This window comes from Asterias amurensis, chromosome 6 (genome assembly GCF_032118995.1).
Source record: "Asterias amurensis chromosome 6, ASM3211899v1".
Lineage (NCBI taxonomy): Eukaryota > Metazoa > Echinodermata > Asteroidea > Forcipulatida > Asteriidae > Asterias > Asterias amurensis.
This window is the reverse complement of record NC_092653.1, coordinates 16,712,344-16,726,719: the sequence shown is the minus strand read 5'-3', so window position 1 is coordinate 16,726,719 and position 14,376 is coordinate 16,712,344. Positions and strand designations below refer to the sequence as shown.

Genomic DNA, 14,376 nt, shown 5'->3' with positions numbered 1-14,376 from the left:
TTTTCAGGCAAAATTTGCCAAATTTGCTTAGTACACAAGGCTATAGCCTTGTACACTTTTCAGGCAAAATTTGCCAAGTACACTAGGCTTTAAGCCAAATTTGCTTATAGCCTTGTCAGTTTTTTTGGCAATATTTGCCATGTACACTTTTTCAAGCAAAATTTGCAAAGTACACAAGGCAGTTTGTAAGTTTGTAAGGCCAAATTTGCTTTTTAAGGCAAACTTTTCCCTTTTTTTAGTACACATTTTTCTTGTACAAGTGTGCAAGTCTTGTTTTCTTAGACATTACCTGAAAAAGTCTCCGAGGCCTTGTGTGTACTATGCAAATTTTGCCTGAAAAAAAACCGTACAAGGCTATTTTAACCTTGTGCACTTGGCAAATTTGCCTTAAAAAGTGTACAAGCCATGTGTACTTGGCAAATTCTTTTTGAAAAAATTGACACGGCTAAATATAGCCTTGTGTACTAAGCAAATTTGGCCTCAAAAGGTGTACAAGGAGTTAGCCTTGTCTACTTGGCACGTATTGCCTGAAAAAGTGGTACAAGAGTTTGACTTGCAGTTTTATAAGTACATATGAGGTATATGGTATACAAATTGAATCCATAATCTAATAATAATAATAATAATAACGAACGACACTTATGTAGCACATAAAACGTACAAAGCTTATACAAAACACATGTGTTTTCAGTTTGACCATATTATTATTATCAAAAATGTTTAAACAAGTCCAGTTTATAGCATTTTAAGAGCAGCCACAAGACATTTGAAAATCATGATTCTTTAAGAAACTAATGATTCTTTAAAAACAAAAATTAACTCCAGACAAAAACAAAGGTCACTAGGAATGTATAGATGAATCAACTGATTGCTTTTGCTCATCAACAAAATACTTAAATATGAAACTAGCATAGGTGGGGGACATAACAGGCATTGGTTCTGAAGAGATCATAAATAGGCCAGATTTCAAAGTAATTTTCAAAAACATTTAGTTCTCTGGACATAGTGTGTACTGACTACAAAATACTCAAAAGATTTTCAACATTTGTTCCATCATGAAACCTCATGTTCACCAATCATGGCATAGGCTTGCATTACATTGTGTTGTATAGCTATTGACCAAACTCTTTCTTAGACTGGTACCCTCAGACATGAACTTGCTTTTCAGAACCAGTGATTTCATTGGATACATTGATAACATTGGATAAACATGCCGTGACGTATTAGCTTTCTACATCTGTGTTTTGATTGGTCCAAGGTGATGTTTGGCAGCTGCACTTTTGGTAGTCTGCAATACGAATGTAGAATCTTTAACATTGCCGATAAAGACTACTTGCACTAGCATCACACAAGGCAAATGTCTGCCACGCTTGCCCTAGTCTTGAAGTCAAGACGGTAATTGTTAAGCGCGGTGTGTAGTTTCAGCGCGGTGTAGCTGCGGGGACGATACACACACCCTCGATCCCAGTATGTGTGTGTGGGTCAGTCGCCTCGCGCTACCTACGACTATTGCATGTATAACATCGCACTGTGACTGTTGCATGAAAGGCAGACAAATAGGCAGCCCCTAACGACTTGTCATCAAGTCTACGCTTGCCCTAGACCTTATCGCAAGTACTCGGTACGCGCACTTTAGGGGATGGTCTGCAAGATGGTCTAGCTAGCGATCAAGTTTGATCGTTAGCTAGAAGAGCATGCACATCATTCAACAGTTAGCGCTTGCCCAATGGCTATTTCCGTTAAAATGTCTTTTTACGGGATGAATGGTAAACGTATAAATGCCACATTGCCTAAAAATGTGCACTACATATAGCACACAAGGATGGTCTCCCAAAAAGGGCGCAATTGTGATGATGACGTCAGGTGGATGGGTCAACACTCTTAAAATTATCATTTATCAAGCTTGATTTTCATAATAAAAACTAGACACACACTTAATAATATTTTGAATAATAGTCTCAGCTTATGTACAAAAAAACACATGAATAATATCTACATGTATACACATGGGAAGCATTGTGGGCTGGAAAACTTATAGTAAGGAGTAATGGAAGCTTACCACACAAACCATCAATATATACATTTAGAACCCCATTATACTTCATGATGTATTTCTATCAAGTTACTAGATATGACAAAACACAAGTCATATTAAGACACTATTTAATTAGCAACAAACAAACAAACGTAAGGGTTGATTTGTATAAATCTAATGAGCTTATTATAGCTGGGTTACCAAATACGCAGAGGCAGTTTAGTTGTTTTAAAGGCACTGGACACGTTTGGTAATTGTCAAAGACCAGTTTTCTCACTTGGTGTATCTCAATATATGCATAAATAGCAAATCTATGAAAATTTTGTCCTAATTGGTCATCGAAGTTGCAAGAGAATAAGGAACAACGAAAAAACACCCTTTTTGCACAAATTTGTGTGCTTTCAGATGACTATAAGGACTTGAAGTGTTTTAAATATTTGAGTGAGAATTACCTCTTTCTCAAAAAACTACCTTCAGATGGGCCGTTTCTTACAATGTTTAATACTTTCAACAGCTCTTCATTGCTTGTATACCATTATGCTAACAACTATTTTGAGTACTTACCAAAAGAGTCCAATGCCTTTACAGAGCAAATAATACTCAAAAAGACGGTATGATCAGCACACATATTTCTCAAATGGTTTTAAAAACAATAACAAGCCATTGTGGAACTTTTCCAACTTAGGTACAGGTTGTGGTACAATGAATACCCTATACATATTGGACTATGTTTAAAACTGAATAGCAGTGTTAGTCTGATAGATAAAACAAGAAAGGTAGTGGTAGCATGTAAAAGACTAACTAATAACAAAAAAAGCTGCATGAATTAGTTCTTGGAACGAAAGTTCATGCATTTTTTTAAAATGCAGTTGTCTTTAAGTGCTATGACTACCTTCCTTGTTTTATCTTTTGGACTAACAACAAATGTATAGAAGATACAATAATTTATCGGCCATAAAAAAATGCAAACATTAATGATACTAAAACCATTCATTTCGGTTCATATAATAACTCGCATAATATTTTGAGAAACTCAGCGCAAACAAGCCTGATTAACACAGAATTTTAAACTTTTTCTAAAAAGTAAATATAACCTATAAATTTTCTACATACACATACACACAATCATGAAAAAATAAGGTAGATATTTTTTGACTATTTATACGCTTACTGCATTTGAAAGCTCAAATGGAAGACATGAAATAAATATTTATACAACACTTCCCTCAAGGGACGGTACAACATCAGCATTTTATGGGTCGACCCCGGTCTGCACCGGTACGTTCAAAGAGCTTTGACGGGGCTCACCCGGGTCAGCCCCCAGTGCCCTGCTTGTTGAGTGAGTCACTTGGGGGTGACCTGAGGTGCTTGCCGTCACCACGAGAGGGCGAGTGTGATCGTCCCATAACTCTTGTCAGGGGCTCACGCGAGAGCACTTCATGGTCGACCCAGGGAAGCTTATTGAACGCACCCACTATTCCACTGTGTTCCGGTTGCCGTTTCAAGAAAACCCCAGGGTTTTACCGCTTACCCCTACTCCAGAGCAGGGGTGGCTATTCCCTGGGGTAAACGCGAGGCAAACAGGGGGTAGACCTGGGGAAAAGCAATCATAGTGTGAAAAGGCAGACCGCTATACCCCAGGGCTATTTCGAGCTAGAGTAATGTGAACAGAGAGTTGGGAGGATAATAAGTTCAGGGGAAAACAAACAACAAAATCTCCACTAAGATTAAAAAAATAGGAATGACTCGTGTGTAACTTGACTTTCATGTTGACAGGCAGTTGTACCATCCCTTAAATGAGAACATAATTTTAACTCAAAGACCCTGTGTATGCAATGTGAAACACAAATTTTCAGTAATGTGTTCCCAGCGTGCAAAAACCAAACCCTACTTGGAGTTCCATTGATAACATCTTGTTTGGTAAAACAAAAACACACTAAGGTCTTCACCTATCCCAGCAAAGGCTTCAGTATTGAACTACAGATGGAACATGCCCGACTTAGAACATGCCCAATTTGGGATGTACCCAAGTTGATTCTACTTGTTTGTTTGAACAGTTTTCAAGTTGGGTTCTGGCATTTCACATGCAGGCTTGGCTCCATCTGCTGTGTTTAAGCCCTGCCAACAAAATGCAAGTGTTCTGAAAAACTGATAGAGCTCAATGCAAACCCCAAGCCCAAGCTGGAGGCCAAGCTGAGGGCAGAACTGAAGGACCAAGGCCTAAACCCAAGGCCCCAAGCCAAGCCCAAGGCATAAAGCCCCTAACCAAGCCAAGCCCAAGGCCTAAAGCCCCCAAGCCAAGCCCAAGGCATAAAGCCCCCAAGCCAAGCCATAGGCTTAAAGCCCCAAGCCAAGCCCTAAAGCCCCCAAGCTAAGCCCAAGGCATAAAGCCCCCAACCAAGCCAAGCCCAAGGGCTAAAGCCCCCAAGCCAAGCCCAAGGCCTAAAGCCCCTAAGCCAAGCCCAAATCCAAGCCAAAGACTTTAAAATTCTCTGCCCCAAACTTCTACAAAAAAAAGGTAGAGCAAAAAAAGCAACCCAGACAACAAGAGCCAAAAGTAAAATGAAAAAAAAATGGGTAAAATTTATTATAGAGAGTAGTAATAAAGACTGAGAATCCAATATTCTGCACCCTGTCACATGACCACGATTGTCAATTGAGAAATCAAAAGATTAATGTTGTTTAATATTTGGGTTAATTGTTGTACATTGATTGAGGAATAATTTTTGAATTGATAATTAAAAAACTTCACCAACAAATCAATAGCAAAGTTGCATGGAATGTTACAAGAATGGGATATTATGGTCCATTTGTTATAATTCTTAATAATATTATATACAATGCTTATGAATATTTACAAACTGTTAAATATTCGAAATGGGAAACAATGGACAATTTACATAAATAAATGGACATTACCACTCCTGTCATATGACGTCAACACAAACAAACAAAACTCAGTGGTAACAATTATAAAAGAAAAGAAATGTTGACAACTGAATAAATAACAATGTTAAATCATTTCTATATATACACACTCATATAAGCACCTTTTGAAATACTGAAGGGACCAAAAAGCTTAAAAAGAGAAACAAATAATTAATCACATTTGTTTCTTACACTACTGACCTTTGAAATGCTGTGGCAAACTTGTTTTTCTCCTATCCAAAGCTACTGTATTTAACTTAATAAAGGCTTGAAGGCAACCAAAAAAAACCTCTACCACACAATCAGGTAGGCAAAAAAGACCCCGTTTATCCTTTAAAAGTGTATTGTTATTACTGTACTTAATATCTCTTTTTGGAATGAAACATAGGCCCTTTTGGAAACCACCGCTTCGACTCCAGATTTGGCTTGGGCTACAATCCCTGCCATATCTCGATGGGTCCCCTGCCCCCTTTCAATGTTGTGGTGGTTCCATTTGCCGGTATGCGTTACAGTCAACATTGAGAGGGGGAGGGGGGGCGGTAGTCAATGTTTACTGTCAGTGGGAAGTGGACAGGGAATGGTTTTATAAAACATAAGGAATGGGTGGCCCAAACATTTTGGCCGGGATTGTAGTGGTTGTTTTGACAATTGCGCATGCTATGAGACTGAGTACATGCTCAGGGCTTCAGACGAGAGAACAGAGCCTGAAGCCAAATCCAAAGCCGAGGTTTCGAAAAAAGGGCCCTAGAGACCATCGAAAGTGACTGGCCCCAAATTGGATTGGAATGCATATTACACTCAAGGTGAAAGTTTAAATTTACATAAAACCATAATAACCCAAGGTGAAAGGACAGATTTTAACCTGGTCATAAATACATTTTAGTTTGAACAAAATTTTAAAAAAATACAAGATTGGGATTCAAACCTGTGGATTAATGTACCGGCGCTCTACCAACTGAGCTAATGGGCCCCTGATCGCAGTTAATCACTCAGTTTCCATGTGGATTATTATATGTCATTTGTAACTTAGTAAACTGGTTTGAAAGCAACACTTTCTGATAGCAAATTGAAGATAACAGTGGTCCCTCCAGAAGGGTCATTTGATGTTCATTTATGTTTCTGCTTGCTGTCCCCACCAAGTTTCTTAAAGAGCGCCTTCCCCTTAGAGAGTAGTCCCTTCTTCTTCTTTATGTGCTCTGGCGTACCCATGCTGTCCCCTGATTGGTCAGCTGCATCTGAGTTTGACCTTACATCGCGACCTTTCACCAGTGCCTCTCCGTTTTCCTGATGTCTTGTCTGGAGCTAAGGAAACAAAAAAACGGATGTTCGCTACACTGCTTTTTAAATATCTATGTGACGAAACTGGGAACAAAACTATTTAAAAAAAAAAACGTTTTAAATTATCTTTTTCTGAGATAAAACTTTTGCTTCACTTCAAGAAACCACACGTGTAACTCACAGACACCACTTTTATTTGTTTCCTAAAATACAAACCATCTTTAGTGACCCAACTCAACTGACGTCATCATCACTAAAGTCTTGGTTGTGCCATTGTAGGAGTCAAGGTCCCTGTGTGTTATATTATGGATTGTACAGCACCCCATGGAAAATGAAACAGGGAGTCTGCTTGGATGCCACCGAAATCCCAGATCCCAGTGGTATCCCCTATATTTTTTTTTTACCGGAATCCCTCTTTTTGGTATTACGAAGAACCGGAATTCCCAGCAGGATATTAAACGCACAAACGGGATCTCGGTGGGATTTCTTGATTGAGAATTTTGTCAATGGGAAATTTTTACTACTTGGATTTCTTTTCATAGAATATTGTGCACGTTATGTGACACACACAGCATTTCACAACAGTTTGACATACAGTTTGACGCCCAAAATGGCGAGTGTGGCAGACAGTAGCCACGTGTGACGTTGGTTCAAGCTATCAACACTAGTCTGCACTTCAATATTTTCAAGTTACAAAATCGCAACTCAAACTTGACTAAAACATTCACTTAAGAAAAAAATCAGTGATCAAACCCAAAGCACCTTGTAGCAAGCAGCAAAATGTAAAATGTTCAATGGCTGCCGCAGTCCACAAGCACAAACCCCAAAAAGCAATGATTGTTGCTAAATCTGAAAGCATTGGTTAGTGAGCTTGGCAGAATATAAGCTTGGAAGCTTGTTGTGTAAAGTTATCACAGGGCAAACTTGTTTTGGGGTTGAACAAATAAGAAGTAGAGCAAGTTTTTAAAACAACTACCTCTAGATGAACTTGCCAGCACCTAACCAACTGAGCTATGTAGCCCTATGTTGGGGGTGCCAGTCGGCAAGTGGGCAAACTTGTAACTTTTCATGCGAGTTGAGCATAGTGGCATTAAAATGAGTACAGCATGAAACTAATAAATTGATGCGCCAATAAATCTAAGTAAACAGCTTGCTCAAGTTCGGATGCACCCAAATATTGTTGCAATAATTTCATAGGTTTTTTGTAAATATATGGCTGCTTTTAGACACAAGGAAAATGCTGAATGTTTTGAATATTTTCAGTGAATACTGAGAGTAGATCTTTGCCACATTCACAAACAATATTGTTCACAAATGGTTTTCACATTCTCCAACTGTTAGTAACAAAAACACTTTTTAAAAAAATGGAGTTTAAAAACACAGCAAAATAAAATTAAAACCCAATGCAAATAAACCAACTGGTTTAAAACAGAAGACAATTGGACGATTTAATAAAATCAGGGCTTGATTAATATGGCAGATTTAGTTGTTTTAAAGCAAGTGATTAGCTGGGACATGTGACCTCCTCCAACCAATCGGTAGCAAAATTCCTTTTTAAAACTTGAATCAAAGGAAAACATTAATTTTAGCTTTGGATTGAAGATATATTTTTCTTCCCATAATTTGCAAGTCGAATTTAATTATTTTTAAGGGCTCGAATATTTTCCTCTTCTGGTATCTGAGTCCAGCAAAGAGATTTTTTAAATTGTTGTTAAAACAGATTTTAAAAATGTTTCCACTAAATAGGAAGAAGGGTTCCAAAACATACAAAATGTTGTGCTAAGTTTCTTTTCCTGCTTAAAGCTTAATAATAACATTCCTTAAGCTTGATAATTTGCTTACATATTTCGCTTACCTGATTGAATCAAGTCACATAATTATATAGTTTTGTTACAATGCTATAAAATAAAATGTCAGCTTATTTTATATGAAAGCTGAAAGCAGAGATTTCTGAATACCAGTCAGCATATATGCACATATGATGTGAAAGTTTGGCTGGTAACCGGGGAAAACAACACTAAGCAAAATCCCTCCATCTTACCCACTACTTCTCCTTGGTGACTACATCGCCATGATGACAATGAAAGCGGTGTGAAGGCAATAACAAATTAAAAATGCAAAACAAAAAGGACATAGCAATGGATGAAACATGCAGAACGTGCATGAATGAAAGACAACAGAAATAAAAAAGGAATACAGCCGATGATGTCTCAACTACATTGGTGTGGCATGTCAACATGCTTATTGTGGAATGTCAACACGCTCATTGTGGATGGCATTGTTTTGTTTATGGTGCCCAATCAAAACTTTCTCAAAGACTTAGGCTACAGCTACGTCTAGATCAGCGCGTCTACCAGTGTTGAAGAATAGGCAGACGCGCGTGATCTAGCCGCAGCTGTAGCCGAAGTCGCCCTTTCGGACACGGCCTTAGGCTTTGCCAATTAAAAATGGCCTTTCTCTCGAAAATAACCAAACATAGGATAACCCATCATTGGGATTTGAACCCAAGACCCCAGACCCCTGACACTCTGGTGTGACTTTTGAGGACCATTTTATTTGTCTCTCATCCCATGTTTGGTTGTTTCACTTCTATGGTAATTCGGTACCATAATAAATCAAACATTGTGTTTGTCTCTCAAAGCTTCACGGCCTTCAATATATCAATATTAAAATGTAATCTCACAGGCCAAGAAGGCCTTCCACTTATAAATACACACAGCATACGAGCGTACGAGGGTCTGTTTCTGGGGGAGAAAAGTTTCAAAGCTCCATTATTAAAATCTTATTGAAATAGGAGCGACTAATCTGGCTTCTCACAGGCAAGATTTGAATCATGGAACTCTTAAAATCTATCCCGGAAACGGACCCTCATATCTAGAACAGCACAGAGGAAAAAATGCTACATGGGGCTAAGATCGAGAACATATGAATGAGAAGAAATACACTACGATGAATTTGTGCTTCTTCAAGCAACAGAAACTTTTAAGAATGTCATTAATTTCCTCCACCACCATCAGTCAGTGTTATGATCAGCGACTCCCGGTACTACTGTATCCAGCCCCCCCTGTGTAAATGTCTACCATCTTGCAGTCACATTGCAAGGAAAAAGAGGTGGGTACATTTGTGAACCATGTCACAGCGGTGTTAAAGGCAGTGGACACTATTGGTAATTACTCAAAATAATTATTGGCATAAAACCTCACTTGGTGATGAGTAATGGGGAGAGGTTGATAGTATAAAACATTGTGAGAAACGGCTCCCTCTGAAGTGCCATAGTTTTAGAGAAAGATGTAATTTTCCACGAATTTGATTTTGTCAAGCGTTCTTATAAAATACACGAGGATTTGTTTATTCCCTGTCGAGCGTTCTCATAAATAGCACCAGGTTATTTTCTTGATCTCTTTCAATAAATTCTTGAATATCTTTACCATGAATAGACCCATATATGTGAAGTGAAACAATTCCTATCCTACCCTTACCTGTGTTTGTCTATCGTCTGATCGGACCGATGAATAGCTCCCTCTACTACCCCGGCTTCCTCTACTGTCACGCCCGGGGGAGTGGCTGAAAGATTGATGGGAGGGGCTATATGGCTGGTGGGCAGGGCTACTATACTGCTGTGGACTGGGTACGGACTCGGGTCGAGGCGTTTCAACTGCAACTTCTAGGAAGTTTGACGGCACCAGACCCCTCTCGCCATGGAGTTCACCCTGATGATAAAAAATAATAAAAATAATAACTTGTTATTAAAAAAGTGTAGTTTAGCATGCCCTTACGGGCGACTTATCGCAGGTACCAATTTATATCCCTAGGAAAAGAGAAGCAATTATAAAAAAGCATCTTGCATAAACCCAACAAACACAGTTGAGATTCGAACCCACACAAATTGCTCATTTGAATATATTTATGCTGAATATGAAAGTAAGCTATTCTAGATGAGGAATATGGAATCTAGAAGATGCTGTTACTAAATGCTTTTTCTTGGAAGATGATGCTTTTACTTTTTGCTAATACATGCCAGAACTTACTACTTGCCATTCATATTTCCCCAATTGTACTGCGACATTAATGAAGTCAATTCAGGCATGCTAACTCACCACATAGAATCCATCATTGTCCATTTCCCCATAGACCATGATGAGTTCACCCTGACGAAAGGAAAGCTCCGCCTCCGCATCTGGATTCGGCGAAAGCTCCTGTGGGTTGTAGTCGAACAGCGCCCTCATTCGCTGACGTCTTGCATCGGGCCCTACGTTCAGACTTGTGATGGGGCTGCTGAACAGATGTACTATTGAGAAACAAAAAGAAAAGAATTTGTGTCAACAAAGTTTTTAACACCCTACAAAAACACTGGTGACCGAGTCGTTGGAGTTGGGTTGGTGTTCGAATCCCGGTTGTGACTTTTGTGTGTAATTGCTTCTCATCACACTCAAGTGGTATCTGTGAGGGTAGAGAATATTGATGTGAATGATATGCAACCTGCGCACCAATTTGGCTACCTGTTCTGAATGTTCCTGCTCAATTCGTTTTGATTTTACTTGACAACAAACCCTACAACAACACTGGTGACCAAATCATTGGAGTTGGGTTGGGGTTCGAAATCCCGGCTGCGACACTCGTGTGTAATTGCTTCTCAACACACTCAAGTGGTATCTGTGAGGGTAGAGAATGTTGATGTGAATAATAAGCAACCTGCGCGCCAATTTGGCTACCTGTTCTGAATGTTCCTGCTCAATTCGTTTTGATTTTACTTGATTACAAATCCAACAGCATTATGATTAGTGCAATAACAAGATGAAACAAGAACCTCCGTAGGAGGAAAACCTTCATTAGGAAAACACATTCAGAAATGGACTGAAGACCCAATCCACATGCAAGGCTTCAGAACTGAGGTGGGACTCGAACCCGGGTCCACAGAGGCGGAAGGTAATAACAATAATAATTTTTTTTCATATAGTGCAAAATTACAATGAAGTCTCAAAGCGCTTTTGGAAAGTGAAAGAGTGAAACACGGACTATTGATTACAAGGGAAAAGAAACCACTGAGCCAACCTTGTTTGAGAGAAGTTTTTAAGATGGTTTTTAAGAAATATTTAGGACCAATGAGCAGGGATATCAATAGTGTATTGATACAATAATTAAAAACACAAAATGAATGCCCATCATTTTTTTTAAATTAAAACATAACCACAATAGTTCTAACAAATATTTGATTTGAGACTCTGTTGAAAATGAGCACATTCTCCCAGGGTGGTCAGGTTGGCGTAATGGTATTTTTTTTTTCCTGTAGTAATTATCTGGGATATTCCTCCCACATCTAAAAACTGAAACTTATTTCCTGGTCTTCTCTCAACTTGAGTTCTTGACTAGTAACGAAGTTCACTTTTCTGGGAGTCCTTAGCTTTACAGCCAGAATAAAGAAATTATCTGGGATATTCCTCCCACATCTAAAAACTGAAACTTATTTCCTGGTCTTCTCTCAACTTGAGTTCTTGACTAGTAACGAAGTTCACTTTTCTGGGAGTCCTTAGCTTTACAGCCAGAATAAAGAAATTATCTGGGATATTCCTCCCACATCTAAAAACTGAAACTTATTTCCTGGTCTTCTCTCAACTTGAGTTCTTGACTAGTAACGAAGTTCACTTTTCTGGGAGTCCTTAGCTTTACAGCCAGAATAAAGAAATTATCTGGGATATTCCTCCCACATCTAAAAACTGAAACTTATTTCCTGGTCTTCTCTCAACTTGAGTTCTTGACTAGTAACGAAGTTCACTTTTCTGGGAGTCCTTAGCTTTACAGCCAGAATAAAGAAATTATCTGGGATATTCCTCCCACATCTAAAAACTGAAACTTATTTCCTGGTCTTCTCTCAACTTGAGTTCTTGACTAGTAACGAAGTTCACTTTTCTGGGAGTCCTTAGCTTTACAGCCAGAATAAAGAAATTATCTGGGATATTCCTCCCACATCTAAAAACTGAAATTTATTTCCTGGTCTTCTCTCAACTTGAGTTCTTGACTAGTAACGAAGTTCACTTTTCTGGGAGTCCTTAGCTTTACAGCCAGAATAAAGAAATTATCTGGGATATTCCTCCCACATCTAAAAACTGAAATTTATTTCCTGGTCTTCTCTCAACTTGAGTTCTTGACTAGTAACGAAGTTCACTTTTCTGGGAGTCCTTAGCTTTACAGCCAGAATAAAGAAATTATCTGGGATATTCCTCCCACATCTAAAAACTGAAATTTATTTCCTGGTCTTCTCTCAACTTGAGTTCTTGACTAGTAACGAAGTTCACTTTTCTGGGAGTCCTTAGCTTTACAGCCAGAATAAAGAAATTATCTGGGATTTTCCTCCCACATCTAAAACTGAAACTTATTTCCTGGTCTTCTCTCAGCTTGGGTTCTTGACTAGTAGCGAAGTTCACTTTTCTAGGAGTCCTTAACTTTACAACCAGAGTAAAGGAAACAAAATACTAACCTGGACTGCTGGCTGTTGTGTTCAAACTGCTGCTATATCCAACTCTATCTGGTGAATCACTCAGCATTGATGTCCCTGTGGTACTCGGTCTCTTTGGTGGGTTTAACGGTGTTTGTTCCGGACCATCTACCTCCTCGACCATATTGTATGGAACAAAACCTCGCTGGCTGTTAAGCTCACCCATGAAAAAACCATCTGCATCTTTATCACCGAATACCTGTGGACAAGACAGTCATAGCAATATAAGGTTGCAACACATTCTTTTTGGGGGGAAATAAGATTTGAATGTCTGTTCGCCTGTTTGAAGCCCGGTAGTAAAAGTGCACTTTCTCTCAATTAACTGTGGTTTCGTAAGCTGAAGTTTAAGCCCAAGTCAAGGTCTCAAAAAGAGTCTATGTTAAATTCAAGCTTTCCTATTAAAGGCATTGTATTGGTTATTACTCAAAATAATTATAATAGTATAAAACCTTACTTGGTAAGGAGTAATGGAGAGCGGTTATTAGTATAAAACTTTGTGAGAAACAGCTTCCTCTGAAGTAACGTAGTTTTCAAGAAAGAACTAATTTTCCATAAATTTGATTTTGAGACCTTAGAATTAGATTTTGAGGTCTTGAAATCAAGCATCTGAAAAAGCACACAACTTTGTGTGACAAGAGTGTTTTTCTTTCATTATTATCTCGCAACTTCGACGACCAATTGAGCCCAAATTTTCCTAGGTTTGTCATGTTGAGATACACCAAGTAAGAAGACTACTCTTTGACAATTACCAATAGTTTCCAGTGTCTTTAAAGTAAAAAAATGACTTAATTTCAGTTTGTAAAGGTCAGCTCTACATGTACTCTCAAAAGCTAAGCTCAGTTGGGGAGATAGTGGTTTCTGCTCTACCAGCCAGGCTCCTGATAGATGATACCCAAGCCTATATCCGTATGGACTGTAAAGGGGTTAACCCTGTTTCAGCCCTAGGAGTAGGTTGCGACAGCCCCTGCAAATAACATTATAGCCCACGACATGGCCTCAAGGCCTTGTGTGTCTGGCAACTTACAAAAAAAAAAAAAAAAGGTTCAAAAGTTATCCACCAACCTTGATTATGTCTCCCTCCTTAAATGTCAATTCTTCATCAGCTGCATCATCATTAGGAGACATAGCCGTCGGGTCGTAATCATATAACGCTACAAAAAACCGAATCACACTGTCGTCAAATAGTTCCTCCGGCCCTTCACTCACTGAATAGTCCTCCTCCTCTTCATATGTTCCCGTTTCCTCGGTTCTGGAATCCATCGACAGCTTTCGTTGTCTATCGTTATTAGACTTTGCGTCATAGTCTTTATAGTTTGCGAGTTTGAGGGCGACCTGGCGGTCGTCTCCGGGACTGTTTTTACGCTGTTGGTGGGATGATCCGTTGGAATCGTTGGAGTGCGACTTGGTCCTGTCGACCAGGTCCTGAGATGGTTGCTGTTGATGGAGCGACGATTGACCAGAAGGTTCAGAACGTTTTTCATTGGCAGCTTTGCGAGCTTCATCTTGCGTGATTTCTGCCATACGACAAAGGGATACAGTACAAGATTAGATTATAACAAACATTTTGTTAGTGATTTTTGCCTATAAATCTACGGTTTTGTACACCATTTTTAAACCAGGGACCCTATTGTCCTCTATTGTT

General features: G+C 38.9%; 1 protein-coding gene across 1 annotated transcript in view; it reads right to left on the bottom strand.

Annotated features, from left to right (window-relative positions):
• Window positions 1-696: 696 nt before the first annotated feature.
• The window catches only part of LOC139938036 (peripheral-type benzodiazepine receptor-associated protein 1-like), a 236,645-nt gene continuing 222,965 nt past the window's right edge, over window positions 697-14,376 (bottom strand). Inside the window, exons 31-35 of the mRNA XM_071933389.1 lie at window positions 13,797-14,248; window positions 12,717-12,933; window positions 10,339-10,529; window positions 9,721-9,951; window positions 697-6,265 (exon numbers count right to left, since the gene is read on the bottom strand). Coding sequence (XP_071789490.1) covers window positions 6,071-6,265; window positions 9,721-9,951; window positions 10,339-10,529; window positions 12,717-12,933; window positions 13,797-14,248 — 1,286 coding nt within the window. The 3' untranslated portion in view covers window positions 697-6,070. The remainder of the gene's footprint in view (window positions 6,266-9,720; window positions 9,952-10,338; window positions 10,530-12,716; window positions 12,934-13,796; window positions 14,249-14,376) is intronic.